General features: G+C 50.3%; 1 protein-coding gene across 7 annotated transcripts in view; it reads left to right on the top strand.

The window, feature by feature from the left end:
• LOC118228470 (peroxisome proliferator-activated receptor gamma coactivator 1-alpha-like) overlaps positions 1 to 18,439 on the top strand; it is a 234,568-nt gene that overhangs the window by 215,466 nt on the left and 663 nt on the right. For 3 of the 7 annotated variants that reach the window (XM_035420003.1, XM_035420007.1, XM_035420005.1), the window contains exons 3-12: positions 37 to 240; positions 1,429 to 1,554; positions 2,854 to 3,196; positions 4,601 to 4,646; positions 4,835 to 4,908; positions 10,613 to 11,618; positions 14,256 to 14,360; positions 14,901 to 15,021; positions 16,198 to 16,319; positions 17,228 to 17,379. In XM_035420003.1, the coding sequence (XP_035275894.1) occupies positions 37 to 240; positions 1,429 to 1,554; positions 2,854 to 3,196; positions 4,601 to 4,646; positions 4,835 to 4,908; positions 10,613 to 11,618; positions 14,256 to 14,360; positions 14,901 to 15,021; positions 16,198 to 16,319; positions 17,228 to 17,379 (2,299 nt within the window). The other 4 variants (XM_035420004.1, XM_035420006.1, XR_004765501.1 and 1 more) reach the window with 3 other exon arrangements.

The raw sequence follows: 18,439 nt of genomic DNA, 5'->3' as shown, positions 1-18,439 counted from the left end.
TTTCTGTCCCTCCGCGCCCCGCCCCCCCCCTTCCAGAAGATTGACGAGGAGAGCGAGGCCAACCTGCTGGCGGTGCTGACGGAGACGCTGGACAGCATCCCGGTGGACGAGGACGGCCTGCCCTCCTTCGAAGCCCTGACTGAGGGAGGCGTGGCCAACGGCGGCGAAAGGACCTGCCCCTCCCCCGCCACCACGCCCACCTGCCCCGCCCAGACGCCGGAGTCCGAGGAGCCGTCCCTGGTGAGACTCCTTACGGCGCTTTCCCCGAGAACACCTTCCCCCGGCTTGTCGATACCACGCGCTCAACGTGACCCCATGTGACCCCACGTGACCGCAACACGCTCCCAGATTAAAGTCTTCAGTTAACATTTAATGCCGCTCATTTTTGGCTCTATGTACCCTTTTTTTTCCCGGTGTAACCACACTGCCCTTTGTCCTTCATTTTGAGTAACAAATTAAAACAAGGTTTATGTTTAGCTGTACTACTGCACTACAGGGGGAAAAAATGTCACGTTATTTTTCAGGAAATAAGTATTGGTTTTGAGAGGCCAGATCCCTTCTGGCACTTTCCAGAGACGGTGACCTCGTCGCCTCTCCCACGATCAACATTACCTGGATTTGCGCCCGCCCACTGAGCGTTTTGACATTAACCTCAATGTGACAAATTTGTGAAGAAAAAAAAAAAACCTTTCCAATGGCAGCAGTAACTTTTTTTTGTGTTACTAAGGTGACTTTGAAATACTGCATTTGGGGTTAACAGAACATAAACCTTTTTTAAACTTTTTACCAAAAAGATACGGACCACAAAGTCATTGTGGTTGCACTGAATATATGTCCATATCAAACAAAAAAAATCTTTTAGGAAAGTGTTTTGCTGAAATGCCTTTTTATTTTAAATAAATTCAAGCTGCAATTAATCGCGTTAAATGATCCATAATTCCGTGACAAAGCGTGGCTCAGCAGAGCAAAGCGAAGCCGGGCAGCTGCTGAAATTATTTGGTATTCAGACACGTTCGTTTAGCCCTCTGCTGAGAAAGCCCTCGGCCACGCCTGCCTCACAACTGCGTCTTTCCTATTGTCTTTTTTATTTTGTTATTTTTCATGATAAAAGACGTGTTGTTGTTGTTTTTAATTATTCTCCGCTTGCACGCCACACCAGTGCATGTCACAGCTTTGGTTTTACTGGCGTGTAGATAGACGTTAAGAGTTTAGAGAGCCGCGACAGGTGCAAGAGGAATACGGAACGAAATAAATGGAGAATCTTAAAAAAAAAAACTTCTTAACCCAGAAGTCCCGGCGGCGGAACACCGGAGACGGAGTCCCATCAGTCACCCCGGGGGGGGCGGGGGTCGTTCGCAGATGTTTTTCATTTTTTGGAGGAGCGCACGGGCCCTTTCTCACACCCGCCCCTCTCTCGTCTTCCCGCAGCTGAAGAAACTCCTGCTTGCTCCCGCCAACGCGCAGCTGAGCTACAGCGCGCGCGCGGGCGGCGCGGCGCAGAACCATGCAGCTGCCAACCAGCGGAGCAGACCGCCGTCCGCCGCCCTCGCCAAGGTAGCTACCTGCGTGCCTTTATTTATTTATTTATTTATTTATTTATTAGCGTCGGGCAGCTGTCGGCGGCCTTTGTGCTCGCGCGTGTGAGTTCCGTGCTGCCGTTTCGGGAGTTATCCTGTTGTTTTCCTATCGCGGTCCTGATTGTTAACTACTGGTCCCCCGTTCTCCGGTGCCTCTCTCTCTGATAATGAAACGCCCCCGCTGATTGCCGTTTGGTTTCTGTGTTTCGTACTGAGGCCGCTGCGTCGCTCGCTGAAGCTCACTTTAATGGTTTGCTTGTGTTAGAAGAGAGCCAAAACCCCGAGGTTTTAACTTAATAGCATCTCCTGAATGATTAAAATAACCCAGTTTTGCTGGAGAAGCAGCTAACTGCTACTAGCCCAGGGAAAATGAAAATGGCTTTTAAGCAGTAGAGAAAACGAAGGTCTTGTGTTTACAGTTTACGTTCATGCCTTGAGTCGTTTTTGTGGAGCGTTAAGGATGTTTACTGTTGAACTGGGATTTCTTAAGCACATTCTGTTCTCTCTGTGATCTTATTTGCATGATGCCACCGCTCGCTGTTTTGGAGTGAAGCTCTAGGGTTGGTGAGCTTGAAACTGTTATGCGTAACTACATTTATTTATTTACTAAGTGCACGTTTATTTTGCAAGTCTGTATTTGTACAAAGGTAGGAATGTGAAATGTTGATGGTGTGGCGCTTTTGGAGAAATATAATTTTAACTATCCTCTCATTTCTGCGGCAGTCATTGTTTAAATCTTTTTTATTTCTGGATAAATTGCGGTTCTTTCCCGCAGTCTTTGTTCTTGGACTGAACAGTGAGTGTATCAGGGCCGTGTTCCTTTTTAAATTAAGCTATCGCATTCCAGAAATAATTAAGTTATTACATTATTATTAATTGTGCTATAACATTGATTTAAGTTAATTAATACATTATTCATTTTAAAGTACAATGCTACTGATAATATTAAGTGACTTTTTGGCTGGACCGCAGCAGCGGGGCCAGCCCTATAAACGCGAATGTCTGTGACTGAATTATGAAGTTACACCATTGGTCGGCCGGTTCGGTCCAGCCACATACTAGGTTTTGACCTGCTCTTGTTCCTTAATTCCTAAGCTACTGCATGTCCTGGGTGAGGCATATGGCTTGTGTTTTAGTCTCTATTCATTTATAAGGCTGGATATTTACTGAAGGTTTTAAGTGGTAATACCGTTCTTAATTGTATGAGCACCATGACCCGAATTGGAATCGAAGATTTCCGCGCCGTGATGCGTGTTTTTGGGGTGTGTTTCCGCAGCTGGAGAGCCCCTGGAACAGCCGGCAGAGGGGGGGTCCCTGTGCGCAGCAGAGCCGGGGGTCCCGGAGGCCCTGCGTGGAGCTGCTCAAACACCTCACCTCCGGCGGGGACACGCCCCACCACACCAAAGCACAGAGGAGCTGCACGGACACGGGCGGGGCCGCCTCCTCTTCGCCCCCCTCCTCATCCTCGCCGTCATCGTCCTCCTCGTCCGCCTCCTCGTACTCCTCTCTGTCCTGCACCTCCTCCTCTTCCTTGTCCTTCAATTCTGCTGCCTCGTCCTCCTCCAAGAAGAAGACATCGACGTCGCCGCAGCAGCAGCAGCATCAGCATCACCAGCGAGGTGAGGTCCTGCCCATCGCCGTAGCGACCGGTTCCGCCGGCGCTGCTTGGCAGACGAGGAAGAGGAGGAGGATGATGAGGAGGGGAGGTTGCACTTGCGGTCGCCGGGCCGACGCCACCGAGGGGCGGGCTGAACCAGAATCCCCAGCTCTGATTGGCCACGGTGACCCCCGGCCCAATTTAGAGAGCCAACCAGGTCAGGCAGCCGCCAGGTTTGTTAGATACCTGCACTCCTACTCCCTCCTCCCCCGGGAGACCAGCCCCTCGGGCCGGTGTGGGCGGTGCCTCCAGGGCGTGGGCGGGGCTTCGTCTAGCGAGACGCCTCGGCGCGGCGCGGTGGCCGTTAGGAGGCGGGACGAGCCGGGCCCGCTCGCCGGGGAGCGGCGGGGGCTTTTCGGTGGGGGTGCTGACGATGATCTCACGGGCTCCCCCAGGTCCCCTTTCCCAGCCTGTGTTATCTCAGTAGGTGACCTCGACCCCCCCGTCCCACACAGACAGGCTCTCGCGACCCCCCCTGATGACCAGGTCCTCCCGCTGTTAGGTAACCACTGCTAAATCTCTCCCCCCCCTCTTCTCACTTCCCCTCCCCTCCAAAACCCAACCCCTCCTCTTTGCTTTGACTAAATCCTCCGTTTGGCTCCATACTAACCCCCATCCCCCCCTTTTTGTGCTAATCAGAATTTAATAATCGCTTTGAAGACAGTCAGCCAGCTGTACCGGGTATTGGTGCACACAGCAGCTTTAGCCTGGCCGTAGGGGGCTGGGGGGTTAGCACGTTAGCATGTTAGCGGGTGGCGTGAAGCTTGGCTATCACAGCTCACATTTAGGAATCTTAACATTTTGGTCACCCGATTTCTGCCCGGATCAGCCCCAGTGCCCAGTGTGCGAGGGGAACCCCAGAGCTCGGCTGTGATGGACCTGCTCTTTAACTATGAGGCGTCCCGTGGCTGACGCTCCCAAACATGGGAACGGCCGCACAAGCTTCCTCTTCTCTTTCTCTTCCTCTTCTTTCCTTCTCTTGGTTCTCTGCATGCTTCTGAGTTACTTCTGAAACTTTCTTGTCTGGTGTCACACAGTTTTCTGCTTGGTGTCTGTTTTTTTTTTCTTTCTTTTTTTTTCTTTTTCGTATTTTCTGTTCTGTTCAGTTGAGTCAGTTAGTCTAGAAAAATAAACCCATGGATTGGAGGGATTTCGCCGCCATTTCATCCCAACAGAGAACAACAAACGGGGTCTAATGCCAGAATCCATTGTTTCTTTAAAGTACGAACTAAGATACTAAAAAAAATATAGCCTTGTGGGTCGAGGGTCTGCAACAAAAAGCTGCTGTTAATGATCAGATCTGAGACTGAAGTGGAGATGTTTGGGTTCTAGTTCAGTAATTCCCATCCTCCTTTGTGTTCTACAGCCAAACCAACCACCTTGCCACTTCCTTTGACCCCAGAGTCTTCAAAGTAAGTGAGAGAATCTTATAGAGAAACCAAAACATAACCCCAGACAAAAAAAAAAAACACACACACAAAAAAAAACATTGAGGCATTTATCCCTTTCATTTCCATTTATATAACCATTAAAAAAGAAACATTTTGCTCCCCCCTTGTCCTGCCCAACCAGTGCTAAATCAACACCGTTTCTGTTTCAGTGACCACAAGGAGTCACCGTTTGAGAACAAAACCATTGAGCGTGCACTGAGCGTGGAGCTGTCCGGAACTCCAGGTGAGAGCCCGCACGTCCTCGGCCACGCCTACGAGGGCATAGCAGCGACGATGCAGTGTACTGGGCTTGTAACCCAGAGGTTGCAGGTTCCAATCCTAGGTGGCGTCCTGCTATTTTGAGGTGCTTGACCTAAACTGGTTCTACAGCTGTTATTCTGAACTATACTGTCCCGTACCGTTACTATACAGCTGCACTATACTGTTCTGTACTATACTATTCTGCACTATTACTATACGACTGTACTATACTGTTCTGTACTATTACTATACAGTTGTACTATACTATTCTGTACTATTACTATACGACTGTACTATACTGTTCTGTACTATTACTATACAGTTGCACTATACTATTCTGTACTATTACTATACGACTGTACTATACTATTCTGTACTATTATTATACAATTGTACTATACTATTCTGTACTATTGCTATAAACCTGTGCTATACTATTCTGCCTGTCAGTCTGGAAGATAGCCTCAGCTAAAAGATGTAGGGTAAATGTAAGCTGCCCAGTTAGGGAAGTGAGAAGCAGAAGGTTTTTGGTTTTAATCCTGGGTACAGCTTCTTTAGATTATATCTCAGGAATTTTGGCGTCCTCCGTTCCTGTTTTAGTGAATTTGATGGTTGGTCTTCTTGCCTGAATCCTTCCGTAAATCACAGAAAATAATGTAGACCGGTGTATTGTTTTCAATCCCTATGAAGACAGCATCTTATACACCAGGTTTTACGGTAATTTTAGCGTCGTGAAGAACAATGCTTGTCACTCTTACATAGGATCTGAGCAAAGAGAAATGTGATATAAAAGATGGCACTCGTGTGATGTCGAAGCTCCCAAAAGTACCTGATGTTTTTTTGCTAATGTTTATGTTAATTGCCGTGTCCCCCAAACGGGGTCAGTGCTCAGAGCGGGATAATTAGTGGTGGAGGCAGCAGCGTTATTATTTTTTAATTAATTACATGTGTCAGTGGAAACTATAGGTGAAGGTAATTAGGCCCACATGACATTAATGTTTGGTGACGCTGTAACTGTAGGCTTTTTTTTTGTTTTGTTTTTTTGCCTGAATGATTTATGAAGGGTTTATTATTTCAGATCCAAACTTAAAAAAATATTTTTTTTTACTGATGGTGGTGGGCGAACTGAAGTGGACATTTTGATTTTAATTGACCAGTAAAGATGATGCAGCGTTTCTTGTTTTTTTATGTTATGAACCACCTGTGTCTGAAGGTAGTATTGGTTAGTGTTAGTGATTTAATCAGTGTTTCTGAGAAGCAGTTAGGATGCTGGGGAAAGGCTGACCCCTTGCAAAGAGTGTGTGTGTGTGTGTGTGTGTGTGTGTGAGACAGTGAGTGGGTGAGGCAGACTGTGTGTATGTTTGCTTGTGTGTGTGTGTCTGTGTGGGAGTGGGCACGAGTGTGTGTGAGTGGGAGTGTGCATGTGTGTGCATGTACACGTGTGTGTGTATGTTTGTGTGTGTGTGTGTGTGTGGGAGTATGCGTGTGTTTGCATGTACATGTTTGTGTGTGTGTATTTGTGTGTATTTGTGTGTGTGAGTGTGTGTGTACACGTGTGTATGTTTGTGTGTGTGCGTGTGTGTGTGTGCGCGCACAGAGCAGTGCTGACAGAGGGGGGCCAGTGTTAGGGGCCAGTGTTAGGGGCCAGTGTTAGGGGCCAGTGTTAGGGGCCAGCGTTAGGAGCCAGTGTTAGGGGCCAGTGTTAGGGGCCAGTGTTAGGGGCCAGCGTTAGGGGCCAGCGTTAGAGGCCAGCGTTAGGGGCCATCGTTAGGAGCCAGTGTTAGGGGCCAGTGTTAGGGGCCAGTGTTAGGGGCCAGTGTTAGGGGCCAGCGTTAGGGGCCAGCGTTAGGGGCCAGCGTTAGAGGCCAGCGTTAGGGGCCAGCGTTAGGGGCCAGCGTTAGAGGCCAGCGTTAGGGGCCATCGTTAGGAGCCAGTGTTAGAGGCCAGCGTTAGGGGCCAGCGTTAGAGGCCAGCGTTAGGGGCCATCGTTAGGGGCCAGCGTTAGGGGCCATCGTTAGGAGCCAGTGTTAGGGGCTAGTGTTAGGGGCTAGTGTTTGGGGCTAGTGTTTGGGGCTAGTGTTAGGGGCCAGTGTTAGGGGCCAGGTTCATCGTTAATCTGTGTGTTAATAAGTCCTCAGTTTTCCTGCTCAGCTCGGCCCGTGGCCAGAGAGAGAGAGAACGCACGGCACAAATACCCAGAATTCTGCCCGCAGGAGTTTCATGAAAGCCTCTGTTTTCGTATCCCTGATTTATCCTCTCGTTAATAAGGATATTACCTCAGGCTGGACCTGTCCGGGGGTTGCAGGATTACTCCCCATGAAAGGGCCATTTCCAGGGAAAACAGGCGGATCATGGGCCTTTGAACTTCGGACTAGGGGGCGGGGCCTCAGTACTACTTCTGAAACTTGGGGGTTGGGGGGGTTGGGGGGGGTTGGGGTGGGGGGGAGGGTGGGACAGCCGGAATGCTTTGAGTTAATGTATCCCGAAAGGACAGTTTAAAGGTATCCAGCTGAAATCTGCTTCATTTGAGATTAAATTGCTTTAATTGTTAAATATCTGCTGGTCTGGGGGGCAGGAAGGGGGGGGGGGGGGGGGGGGGGGGCAGGGTCTTGCCATTATAAAGATGGCTTCTATAGGTGCCTGGAATTTTCCATCACACAGGAAATCCAGTTTCCCAAGAGAAGTCAATAAATGACCAAATATATAATTGAAATGTTAAAGAAAGCACAAAATAAAACAGAAGGTAAAAACACACACATAAATATGCTTGATGAAGCGTTCTTTGTGATTGGTGGAGTTGAGACCCTGTACGGAACCTTTCTGTCCTGCTCCTTGTTTTCCGTCCAGACTGAAATAAGAAGAGCACTTGCTAGGGCTGGGCGATATAATATCATATGATATTTTATTATTGACAGTATGACGGTATTTAATGGTATTTGATTTTCCAATGCAAATTACCCAGGAAGTTAACTATATATTCTGTAACTGTAGAAAAACTGTATAAACAGACATTTTCTGTAACTAGAAAAAGTAAGGATCAGACAAAATGCAGTAACAAATGCAGTAAAAAATAACTTTCAGAAATTTAAAGTAAACATTAAAAGTAAAAAATCCTAATGTGCAGCCTGCAAATGATACTATACAAAATATTCAAGAAATATAGAAAAAAGTATTTTTTAAAGGATTAAATGAGGATTAAACTAGTTTTCCCTCCATTTACAATTTTTGCACAGCTTGCATTTTGCGTACGGTCTGATTTTCAGAATCCAAACCGTATCCAGACCGTCAGTGTACCCCAGTCCTTCTCTAATGAAACGAAACGAATTTTTCATTCAGAAGTGACAATTCACTTCAGGTTTGCATTGCAACATTCTTTATCATGCTGTTGCAATGTGCAATATTTAATATTATTTGGATGAAAAACAATGAAATACTACTGATGTCAGTATTATAAAACCACATTCCGCTGCGTGAATTCATACCAAAAATCTGGCTCACCGCCCGGCCTCTTGGTGTAACTTGCGGACAGAAGCGATTTTGCAGAAGTAGAAGTTTATAATGCGGCCTGTGTCTTTATCTTTTGGCCCCTTCCTGCTCAGTCTTAGTCACGTGAGCTTTGCAGATATTTTGGCAGAATAACGATGTGATGCCCTTTAGGGCCAGCTGAGATAAAAATCTCATCTGCAGGTGCGACGGTTTTGGGACATTTTCAGGGGAGATAGTGCTCAGAATGGCTGCTGTGTTCTCTGGGATTTGATTGGTCAGGTCTCCAGCTCTGATGACAAGGCGTATCTGCTCTCTCAAGTCATCCGCGTACAGTCATTAATTGTTCAGGACCAGGGTTAGGGGCCCCAGCAGACCCTGTGGCTCTCCAGGACCAGGGTTAGGGGCTCCAGCAGTCCCTGTGGCTCTCCAGGACCAGGGTTAGGGGCCCCAGCAGACCCTGTGGCTCTCCAGGACCAGGGCTGGGGGCTCCAGCAGACCCTGTGGCTCTCCAGGACCAGGGCTGGGGACAACAGCAGACCCTGTGGCTCTCCAGGACCAGGGTTAGGGGCCGCAGCAGATCCTGTGTCTCTCCAGGACCAGGGTGGTAAACCCCTGGGCTAAGACCTTGCCCAGCACAGTACTGCAGTTCTGAGCAATTCCCGCGTAGTCAGTGCTGTACCCCGCGGGGGTGTAAGCTGGCTGGTTTGACCGTGTGCTCTGGGGTAACGGTGCCGTGGTCGTGCGCTCATCCAGTTTTAATAAAGGCGTCGGTGGGTCTGTTTGCAGTGTTGGGACAGGTAGCAGTTTTGGGAACGAAGGGGGGGTGGAGGGAGAGCCGGGCTCACCGCACCGCGGAGCAGATTGGACGGAAAGCCGGAGGGACAGATTGAAATGTTTGTATGAGTATGCTGAATGGAGGAATGTATTGGGCCTTAACAATGCCATAAAAACCTGCCTGCTAGGCCTCCGCGTGCAGCTGCCATCTGTCTCCTCATAAATATGACAGGATCGGCCGGGCTCGGGGGCCCGGGGGGGCGGGGCGGGGGTGGGGGGGGGCAGCGGGGTCAAAACAGCAGGATCCCTAACATCCCCCCCCTCACCCCCCTCCCCCCCTCCCCCTCACCAGTAGTCACGAGGCTTTCATTACAGGTTTAATGGCATTATCTGAGATTGGCTTTGGCACAGAAACCCGTTCGCAGACTTTCATTAGAACAGCCCCCATCATGCAGGGGGACAGGGCTGGGAAGCGACGTCCACTGCATTAGCGTGTTTATTTGTAGGTTTTATTTAATTTGTTTATTTATTGATTTATTTACTTTGGCCCGTTAGCCGAGGTCCAGTGCATCGCCCACGTTTGCAGGTAGCACTGCGACCGCAGGAGAGCTGAGCTGCAGGGCAGCCCTCTGTCATTAAAACAGAAACATGCCAGTGCATGGGGATGCACAAGTGCATGGGATGCAGCAGCGCATGGGGATGCACCAGCGCATTAGAGTGCACCAGCACATGGGGATGCACCAGTGCAGCATGCAACGTGCTGCCAGGTCATTTCTGAACAGTGCGGTATAGTGCGGATAATGACCTTGTATCTGCAGTTGCGGTTGATACTCTGATTGAGCTTGCATGCACGAGGTGCTTGTCACTGTTTGCTTAAGGAGCAGAGTGAGGGAGGGGGGTTAATAATTGGATTTTTAGTGACTTCCGTGTCAAACAGTAGCCACTGCCCTTGTGCAAGCCAGCTCAACACAATGAGTAGGCCTTATTCAAGAACAAAAACTGCAGATCCAGAAGTCTGTCGAGTGAAAGTGGATTTTCCCACCTTTTCCATTGCCTTGGTTTCCCGTTCGAGGAACTGGAAACTTTAGAAGCAAACACAGCTGGGCATGTGTGTTTGTGAGAACAAAAAACGAAACACTTTCTTACCTGAGGGTCCTAACCAGAGCCACACACAATTCAGGATAATAAGCAAAAGGGATCCGGCCCCCCCCACGACCCCCACCCCCCCATAACCCTGACCAGGGATAAGCGGGTATCGATAATGGATGGATGGATGGATGGAGATGTTATACTCTAATGAACTCTAAGCACAGTGAAAGGTATATGTAATCAATGCAGGTGAATAACTCTGTTGTGCTTCAACAAACTTGAAGAATTTTATTCTTCAGAATTATATATATATATTTTTGGTTGTTGCCCCCCCCCAGGTCTGACTCCGCCCACCACACCTCCTCACAAAGCCAGCCAAGAGAGTCCTTTCAAAGCTACGATCAAAACCAAAGCGTCCTCCCCTCCGGCCTATCAGAGAGCCGGCTCCCCGTCCCCGGCCAATCAGAGGGCCGGCACTGCTGACCCCGCCCCCTGCCTGCTGCCGGCGGGCGGGATGAGGAGAGACCCCCAGCAGAGCGAGCTGTATGCCCAGCTCAGCCGGGCGTCGGCCCCGCCCCCCCAACGGGGTCCGGAGGACCGCAGGGGGAAGCGGCCAATCCAGCGCCTGTACGGTGACCATGACTACTGCCAGGCCTCCGCAGCGGCCAAGCGGGAGCCCCCCGCGGAGCCTTCCTCCTCCTCCTCCTCCTCCTCCTCCTCTTCCTCGGCCTGGCAGCGGGCGGACAGGGAGAGGAAGGGGGGCGAGGGCCCGCCCCGTCCCGCCAGACCCCCGCCCCCCTCCGGAAACCCGTCCGGCCCCCGGAAGCTCCTGCGAGACCAGGAGATCCGGGCGGAGCTCACCCGGCACTTCGGCCTCCCCAGCCAGGCCCTCTGCGGCGGGGAGGAGGGGGCGGCGCAGGGCACAGCGCCCCCTGTGGCGCGGGAGGACTGGCGCACGGGGGAGGACTGCCCCAGCGGGCTGCCGGGGGGGTGCCTGACCCCCGGCCTGGTCCTGGACGGAGTTTTGGAGGACAGCGAGGAGGAGATGGAGCGCTTCCTCTTCCCCTGGGAGGCGTCGCACCCCGACCTGCTGCTGGAGGGCTCCTCCCCGTCCTGCTCCCCGTCCAGCTGCTCCCCCTCGCGGGGCTCCGTCTCCCCGCCCAAATCTCGCCTGTCCCCCCAGCGCCTGCGCTGGTCCAGGCCCAGGCCCAGGTCCCGGTCCCGGTCTCGATCACGGTCCCGCTCCAGAACCGGGACCCACCGCCATTCTCCCCGACGCTCCTACTCCCGCTCACCCAGCTCACGGCTGCGCTCCCGGTCTCCATGCCAACGCTCATCCTCACGGTAAGAGCCTGAGAACCTCACACGCAACATTACATTACATTACATTACATTACATTACATTACCATTACATTACATTACATTACATTACATTACAGGCATTTAGCAGACGCTCTTATCCAGAGCGATGTACAACAAGTGCATCAGTTCAAACAGTGTAACGCTATGAGAACGTAAGAATCATTGGTTCCCCTCCTCATCCTGCTCCGCCCGGTTCCTCCCCCATTCTGCCCCCCCCCCTTAGTTCCCCTCCTTCTCCTGCCCCTCCCTGCGGAAGACTGCGGCAGCTGCCGTGTGCTGTCTTATCTGGTGTGGGGGTGGGTGGGGGGGGGGTTAGCACCTTCAGCAGACCGCGCAGGCTGTTTGATGAGCATTTACAGCCGCACGGCATGCTGGGAAATGATATTGATGGTTTTGCTGATGTGCAGGGGGTAATGAACTGGCGTTGTAAACGTAATATGGAGAGGAGAGGGCTGCTGCGTCCTGGAGTGATTTGAGAGCCCAGGTCCTGTCCACCTGAGTTAAACGGCCGTTAAACGTGTCTCCTGCTCGTTTGCGGCCTTTTGGGTTTGTGTTCGGTGCACTTTCATTAATATTAATCCGCCGTTCCTTTTACTCACAAATGTGTGGAGCGCCGTGAACAACATGATTCATTTTTCATGGGAAGTCCACAACGTTTTATTTAGGTCCGGTAGTGATTCAGATTCAAGTTTCTGTTTTTCAAGGAATCAGCTGCATGTGCAGAGGAAAAGTATGAAAACATTCCCATAAAGGTACAAACACTTGTCACTGGGGTGATTCCCTATAGGTACATTAAATTATACCCCTAGCCTGCAATACGTAATTGATTTGTAACTTTTTTTTCTTGTGAAAGGTGCTCATTAGTACCCAAATAGAATATTATTGCACTTTCAAGGTACATTTGAGAAGTTAGTCTGTAGGTCTGGTTTGTGCAGTTAGTCTGTTGTTTTGTTCTGTAGGGTTGGCCTGTAGATTTGGTCTGCTGGATTGGTCTGTAGTTTGGTCTGTAGTGTTAGTCTGTAGGTTTGGTCTGTAGTTTTGGTCTGTGACAGCTGGCTGTCCTGCAGAATCAGTCCGCCAGTTCTCTTCTGGCCACCGATTAATGCTTAATGATTCAGAGAATAATTTACTTTTTTCATGTTTTTTCATGCTGCATTCCAATATGATAGTGTATGTAATTACCTATTCACATAACTGGAGTGGCTCTTATGAAAATCAATATGTCTTTGTAGTGAGTGATTATAATAAACTGACAATGATTTGTACATCAAATAAAAAGGGGGGATTTTCCACTTGGCGAGTCAGTTTCAGATATTATTTCACGGTGGGGGAATTAGAATCGAATTGGAGTTGATGAAACGGAATTTCAATCTGAACCGAACGATTGGAAGGGCTGGACCCCAGGAGGAGCTGAGATGGGATTCGCATCGGTGCTGACGAGCAAGACGTCGCCCTCGTCCGCGATATTCCTCTCCGGGTTTGAGACCGGGGATATATGGGTGTGTGAAATATACATCCAGACATCCAGAGCGCTCCCAGTGCTGTGGAAGGGAAGTTAGATTTATGGAGGCGCAGTTTGGGGGGTGAATATCTTACAGGGGGGAGGAGTTTTGAGGCACTTCTCTTGGATGAGCCGTATATAAAAAAGGTCTTTAGTGAAACTGGCGAATCGATACTGGAAAAGTTTAAAAGCAGGAATCCCTGTGTGAGCAGGAAGTAGCTTCTTCCGTTCGTTCCTGAACACGGTGGCCCTGTGCTCTTGGGTTTTGTTTTTTGTTTTGTTTTTTCCCAGTATGGGTTTGCCAGTTTAATGAAGGCTTTTTTAAATACACGCGTCTCCTGTAAGAGGATCCATCGCACTCTTCCCTCTTGTTAATTAACCGTAAGACCTGAACTCTTGGGACGGCGGCAGAACTTTAAGACTCTCCCGCACTTACCTGGAAGCGTCCAGCGAGGCGTGTTTCCCGCTCGTCGTTGGGAGACGGCGGCGGGTTCGAGCGCAGAGCGCCTCCCGCTGCGTACGATCATCGGCGTGGCGCGGAGCCCGTTAGCGCCCGCTAGCGCTTCACCTGACACTGCGCGGCGACACAAATCACCACGAGCCCTCGATTACGTCTCTATGGCAACCCTCCTCTGTCCGCCCTGCCCGGTGACGGCAGTGTGCAGATGCAATCTCGTCCCGCCGCCCTTTGATGAAGTGACAGGTGTGGCAGGCGTCACCTGTCACAGCGCAATGTGGCTGCTGTCGAAAAAGCCGGTTCGTCTTCGAGCCAAGCTCAGCGACGTGTTGTTGTTATGTTTGTAAGAGCTTCGCCTCCAGTCGCATCCTTTCAGCTCTTTCTTTAGGGTGCCGTGGGGGTGCAGTGGGGAGGGAAATGTGTCTGTAGGCTCAATTCCCAGGTGGGGGGGGACTGTTGCTGCTGTTGTACCTCTGAGCTAAAGTGCTTTACCAGAATTGTTTCAGTAAATATTAGGACTGTATAGAAAAGTAAAGCTTTTATCAAAAAAACTCTGGATGAGAGAGTCTGCTATTTGACTGTAATGTAAAACGTTTGTTACACTGTAATTGTTGGCAGACAGGTGTGTGACTGGCGTCTGTCAATGTTCCTTTTGCTTAGGACCCGTTGCCATGGAGACTCCAGCACTTCCAGGACCAGGGCCCAGAGAAACCCGAACGCTCGGCCCCGGTCCCAGTCCCGCTCCCCCTCCACCCGCCGGCCCAGGTGAGCGCTCACCTGAGCTCCCTGAGCTTCACCTTCATCTTCCTCCTCAGTGTGACCGCTGCTTCACCGTGAGGATTCGCCGGCCCCTCCCCCCTCTGACATCACACTCAGTTTGTGTGTGAGTGTGAGTGCGTGTGTGCGTGTGTGTGTGTGTGTGTGTGTGTGTGTGTGAGTGAGTGAGTGAGTGAGTGAGTGAGTGAGTGAGTGAGTTTGTGTGTGTGTGTGTGTGTGAGTGAGTGAGTGAGTGAGTGAGTGAGTGAGTGAGTGAGTGAGTGAGTGAGTGTGTTTGTGTGTGTGTGTGTGTGTGTGAGTGAGTGAGTGAGTGAGTGAGTGAGTGTGTTTGTGTGTGTGTGTGTGTGAGTGTGTGCGTGTGAGTGTGCGTGTGTATGAGTGAGTGAGTGAGTGAGTGAGTGAGTGAGTGAGTGAGTGAGTGAGTGAGTGAGTGAGTGAGTGAGTGAGTGTGTGTGTGTGTGTGTGTGTGTGTGTGTGTATGCATGCAGAGGTAAATGTACACGCTGTCTAACCCTCCTCTCTCTGCAGGTATGACAGCTATGAGGAGTACCAGCAGGAGTGCATGCAGAGGGAGGTGTACCGCCGGGACTACGAGAAGAGGGAGTATGAGAGAGCCGAGCAGCGGGAGAGACAGCGGCACAAAGCCATAGTGAGTCCTGTACTAACACACAGGCCTGTATGCATTAACACAGAGTCCTGTACTAACACAGTCCTGTATGCACTAACACAGAGTCCTGTACTAACACACAGTCCTGTATGCACTAACACACAGTCCTGTGTGCATTAACACAGAGTCCTGTACTAACACACAGTCCTGTGTGCATTAACACAGAGTCCTGTACTAACACACAGTCCTGTGTGCATTAACACACAGTCCTGTACTAACACACAGTCCTGTGTGCATTAACACACAGTCCTGTACTAACACACAGTCCTGTGTGCATTAACACAGAGTCCTGTACTAACACACAGTCCTGTGTGCATTAACACAGAGTCCTGTACTAACACACAGTCCTGTGTGCATTAACACAGAGTCCTGTACTAACACACAGTCCTGTGTGCATTAACACAGAGTCCTGTACTAACACACAGTCCTGTGTGCATTAACACAGAGTCCTGTACTAACACACAGTCCTGTGTGCATTAACACAGAGTCCTGTACTAACACACAGTCCTGTGTGCATTAACACAGAGTCCTGTACTAACACACAGTCCTGTGTGCATTAACACAGAGTCCTGTACTAACGCACAGTCCTGTATGCATTAACACAGAGTCCTGTACTAACACACAGTCCTGTATGCATTAACACAGAGTCCTGTACTAACGCACAGTCCTGTATGCATTAACACAGAGTCCTGTACTAACACACAGTCCTGTATGCACTAACACAGTCCGGCACGCACAGAGTCCTGTGTGCTCTAACACAGAGCCTTGTACTAACACAGAGTGCTGTACCCATTTTATCCCTCGTTGCATTCCTTTTCGTTCAGCTTACACACAGAGTATTCATTTGTAGAACGTGTGGTGTTATCTGCAGTAGTGTGAAAATGTGGCTGAGTGTTGTGTTTGTGATGTCATACTCGAGCACTCCGGAGTCTTTGTCTCCACCTCACAAACCCCGCCTCTCCTGTTCACTCTGAGCCCCGCCCACTCACAAACCCCACCTCTCCTGTTCATTCTGAGCCCCGCCCACTCACAGACCCCACCTCTTTTTTCACTCTGAGCGCCGCCCACTCACCTATCCCAGCTCTCCCCCCCCCCGCCTGCCCTGTTGTGTTGTAGTGACGGTGCTGGTTCTCACGTGGGGTTGTTGTCCCTCCCCAGGATGAGAGACGGGTGGTGTACATCGGGCGGCTGAGCTCTGACATCACCCGATCGGAGCTGAAGCGCCGCTTTGAGGTCTTCGGAGAAATCGAGGAGTGCACCGTCAACCTGAGAGACGACGGGTAAGGGGGGAGGGGGAGGGAGAGAGAGGGAGAGGGAGAGAGAGAGGGATGGGGAGAGGAAGAGAGGGACAGGGTGAGAGAGAGGGAGGGGGGAGAGGAAGGGAGAGAGGGAGGGGGGGAGGGAGGGAGAGAGAGGGACAGGGTGAGATGGAAATGGAGAAATAAGAGAAAGAGAGAGAGAGAGAGGGACAGGGTGAGAGAGAGGGAGGGGGAAAGGGAGGGAGAGGGGGAGGGAGGGAGAGAGGGAAAGAGAGAGGGAGAGACAGAGGGACAGGTAAGAGGGAAATGGAGAAATAAGAGAGAAAGAGAGCGTGGGAGAGAGTAGGAGGGGGAAGCAGAATGATGGATGGGGTTGGAGAATCAGCTGCTCTTCGTCTTGATTAGCAACAGCACAACTGACTAGCCTGAGTCTATGTCCCCATCACAATGTAATGGGTCATGACTCTGACTGTAACAGGTTATGACTGTCTGTAACAGGTTATGACTCTGTCTGTAACAGGTTATGACTCTGACTGTAACAGGTTATGACTCTGACTGTAACAGGTTATGACTGTGACTGTAACGGGTTATGACTCTGACTGTAACGGGTTATGACTGTCTGTAACAGGTTATGACTCTGACTGTAACAGGTTATGACTCTTGACTGTAACAGGTCATGATTCTGACTGTAACGGGTTATGACTCTGACTGTAATGGGTGATGACTAACAGGTTATGACTGTGACTGTAACAGGTTATGACTGTGACTGTAACAGGTTATGACTCTGACTGTAACAGGTTATGACTCTGACTGTAACAGGTCATGACTCTGACTGTAACAGGTCATGATTGTGACTGACGGATCACAGCTGTGGCTGTTGCTTTGTCTTGGTGCTGATTCTCCCATTGCACCCTTCCTCTCCTCTGCAGGGATAACTTCGGCTTCATCACCTACCGCTACACCTGTGACGCCATGGCGGCCCTGGAGAACGGACACACCCTGCGCCGCGCCAAGGAGCCCAGGTTCGAGATGTGCTTCGGTGGACGCAAACAGTTCTGCAGATCGACTTACACAGACTTGGGTAAGAAGTGGTTATTTGTTAATCAGTCAGACACTTCATAAGTTTCACTTAACCCTGTGAAAACAAGGTTTATTGGAATGTTTTTAAAATAAATAAAAATTCCAAGTCGGTGTTCTAGAACTCCACTGCTGTCAGTCACCAGCAGTGATTGTGACATCAGCATTAGAATGTTCAGTTCAGAACATTCTAATCACGCATTTGTGACCTCACACCCGATTTCAGGAATTGTGGGAGATGGATGAGGCTGATGTTGGACACTGGCTGGGTGTTCACGCTGATCAGGCGCATGCCTGCAGGCGTGTTTTCGTGGTTAGCGCTCGCGTATCACCAGATAGCAGAGACCCGCCATCCGCCACGCGCCATCCGTGTATTTGCGCGCGTAATAAATATTGCAGTCGTGTGAGATTGGGGTCTTTGGAGGGGGGGGGGGGGTGCGCACTAGTGTGGCTGCTAAACCTCCTGTGCCTTAATCATTAATTTTTTTTATAACTCGTATGTATATTTAATGTGCGGCTTCCCTGGTGATTTCAGATGAAAAATATAAGACTGGAGGGCAAGGTCAGGTCCCATCAGACCCCCCCCCCCCCCCAGCTCCCCCCCCCCCAATACTGCCACACCTGCCCCAGAGCCAAAAGTGGGGAGGGGGACAGCTCTATCCATTTCCGCAGAGACTAAAAAAAAAAGCACAACCTCACCCTGACCCCTGCCAGCTGGCCAATCAGACGGCTGCAATCTGTCTGGCTGCCCATCAGAATGTTTGTTTATTTATTTGTGTGTTTGTTTGTGTTTCATTCCCCTGCCCCCCCCCCACCCCCCCAAAAAAAAAAGCCTTAAGCCTTGACCATTAAGAGAGGCAGGGGGCAGGGCGCAGTCTGTTATCATAGGCGAGAGGGTGTGATGTGGGTTTCACGATGGAATCCTGGGCTCGAGGGGGAGGCCTGCAGGTGTAGATTTAAATAAAACACTAAACCCCTTTACTCCAGTGGAGAAGAAGCAGGTCTCTGCTCTGAGAGAGACTTTGCATTTGTAACTAAGAAAGAGTCTTAATATCATAGTTTAG

Source organism: Anguilla anguilla, chromosome 5 (assembly GCF_013347855.1).
Source record: "Anguilla anguilla isolate fAngAng1 chromosome 5, fAngAng1.pri, whole genome shotgun sequence".
NCBI lineage: Eukaryota > Metazoa > Chordata > Actinopteri > Anguilliformes > Anguillidae > Anguilla > Anguilla anguilla.
Note: the sequence above shows the minus strand (reverse complement) of the source record. Positions and strands in the feature narration are given on the sequence as shown.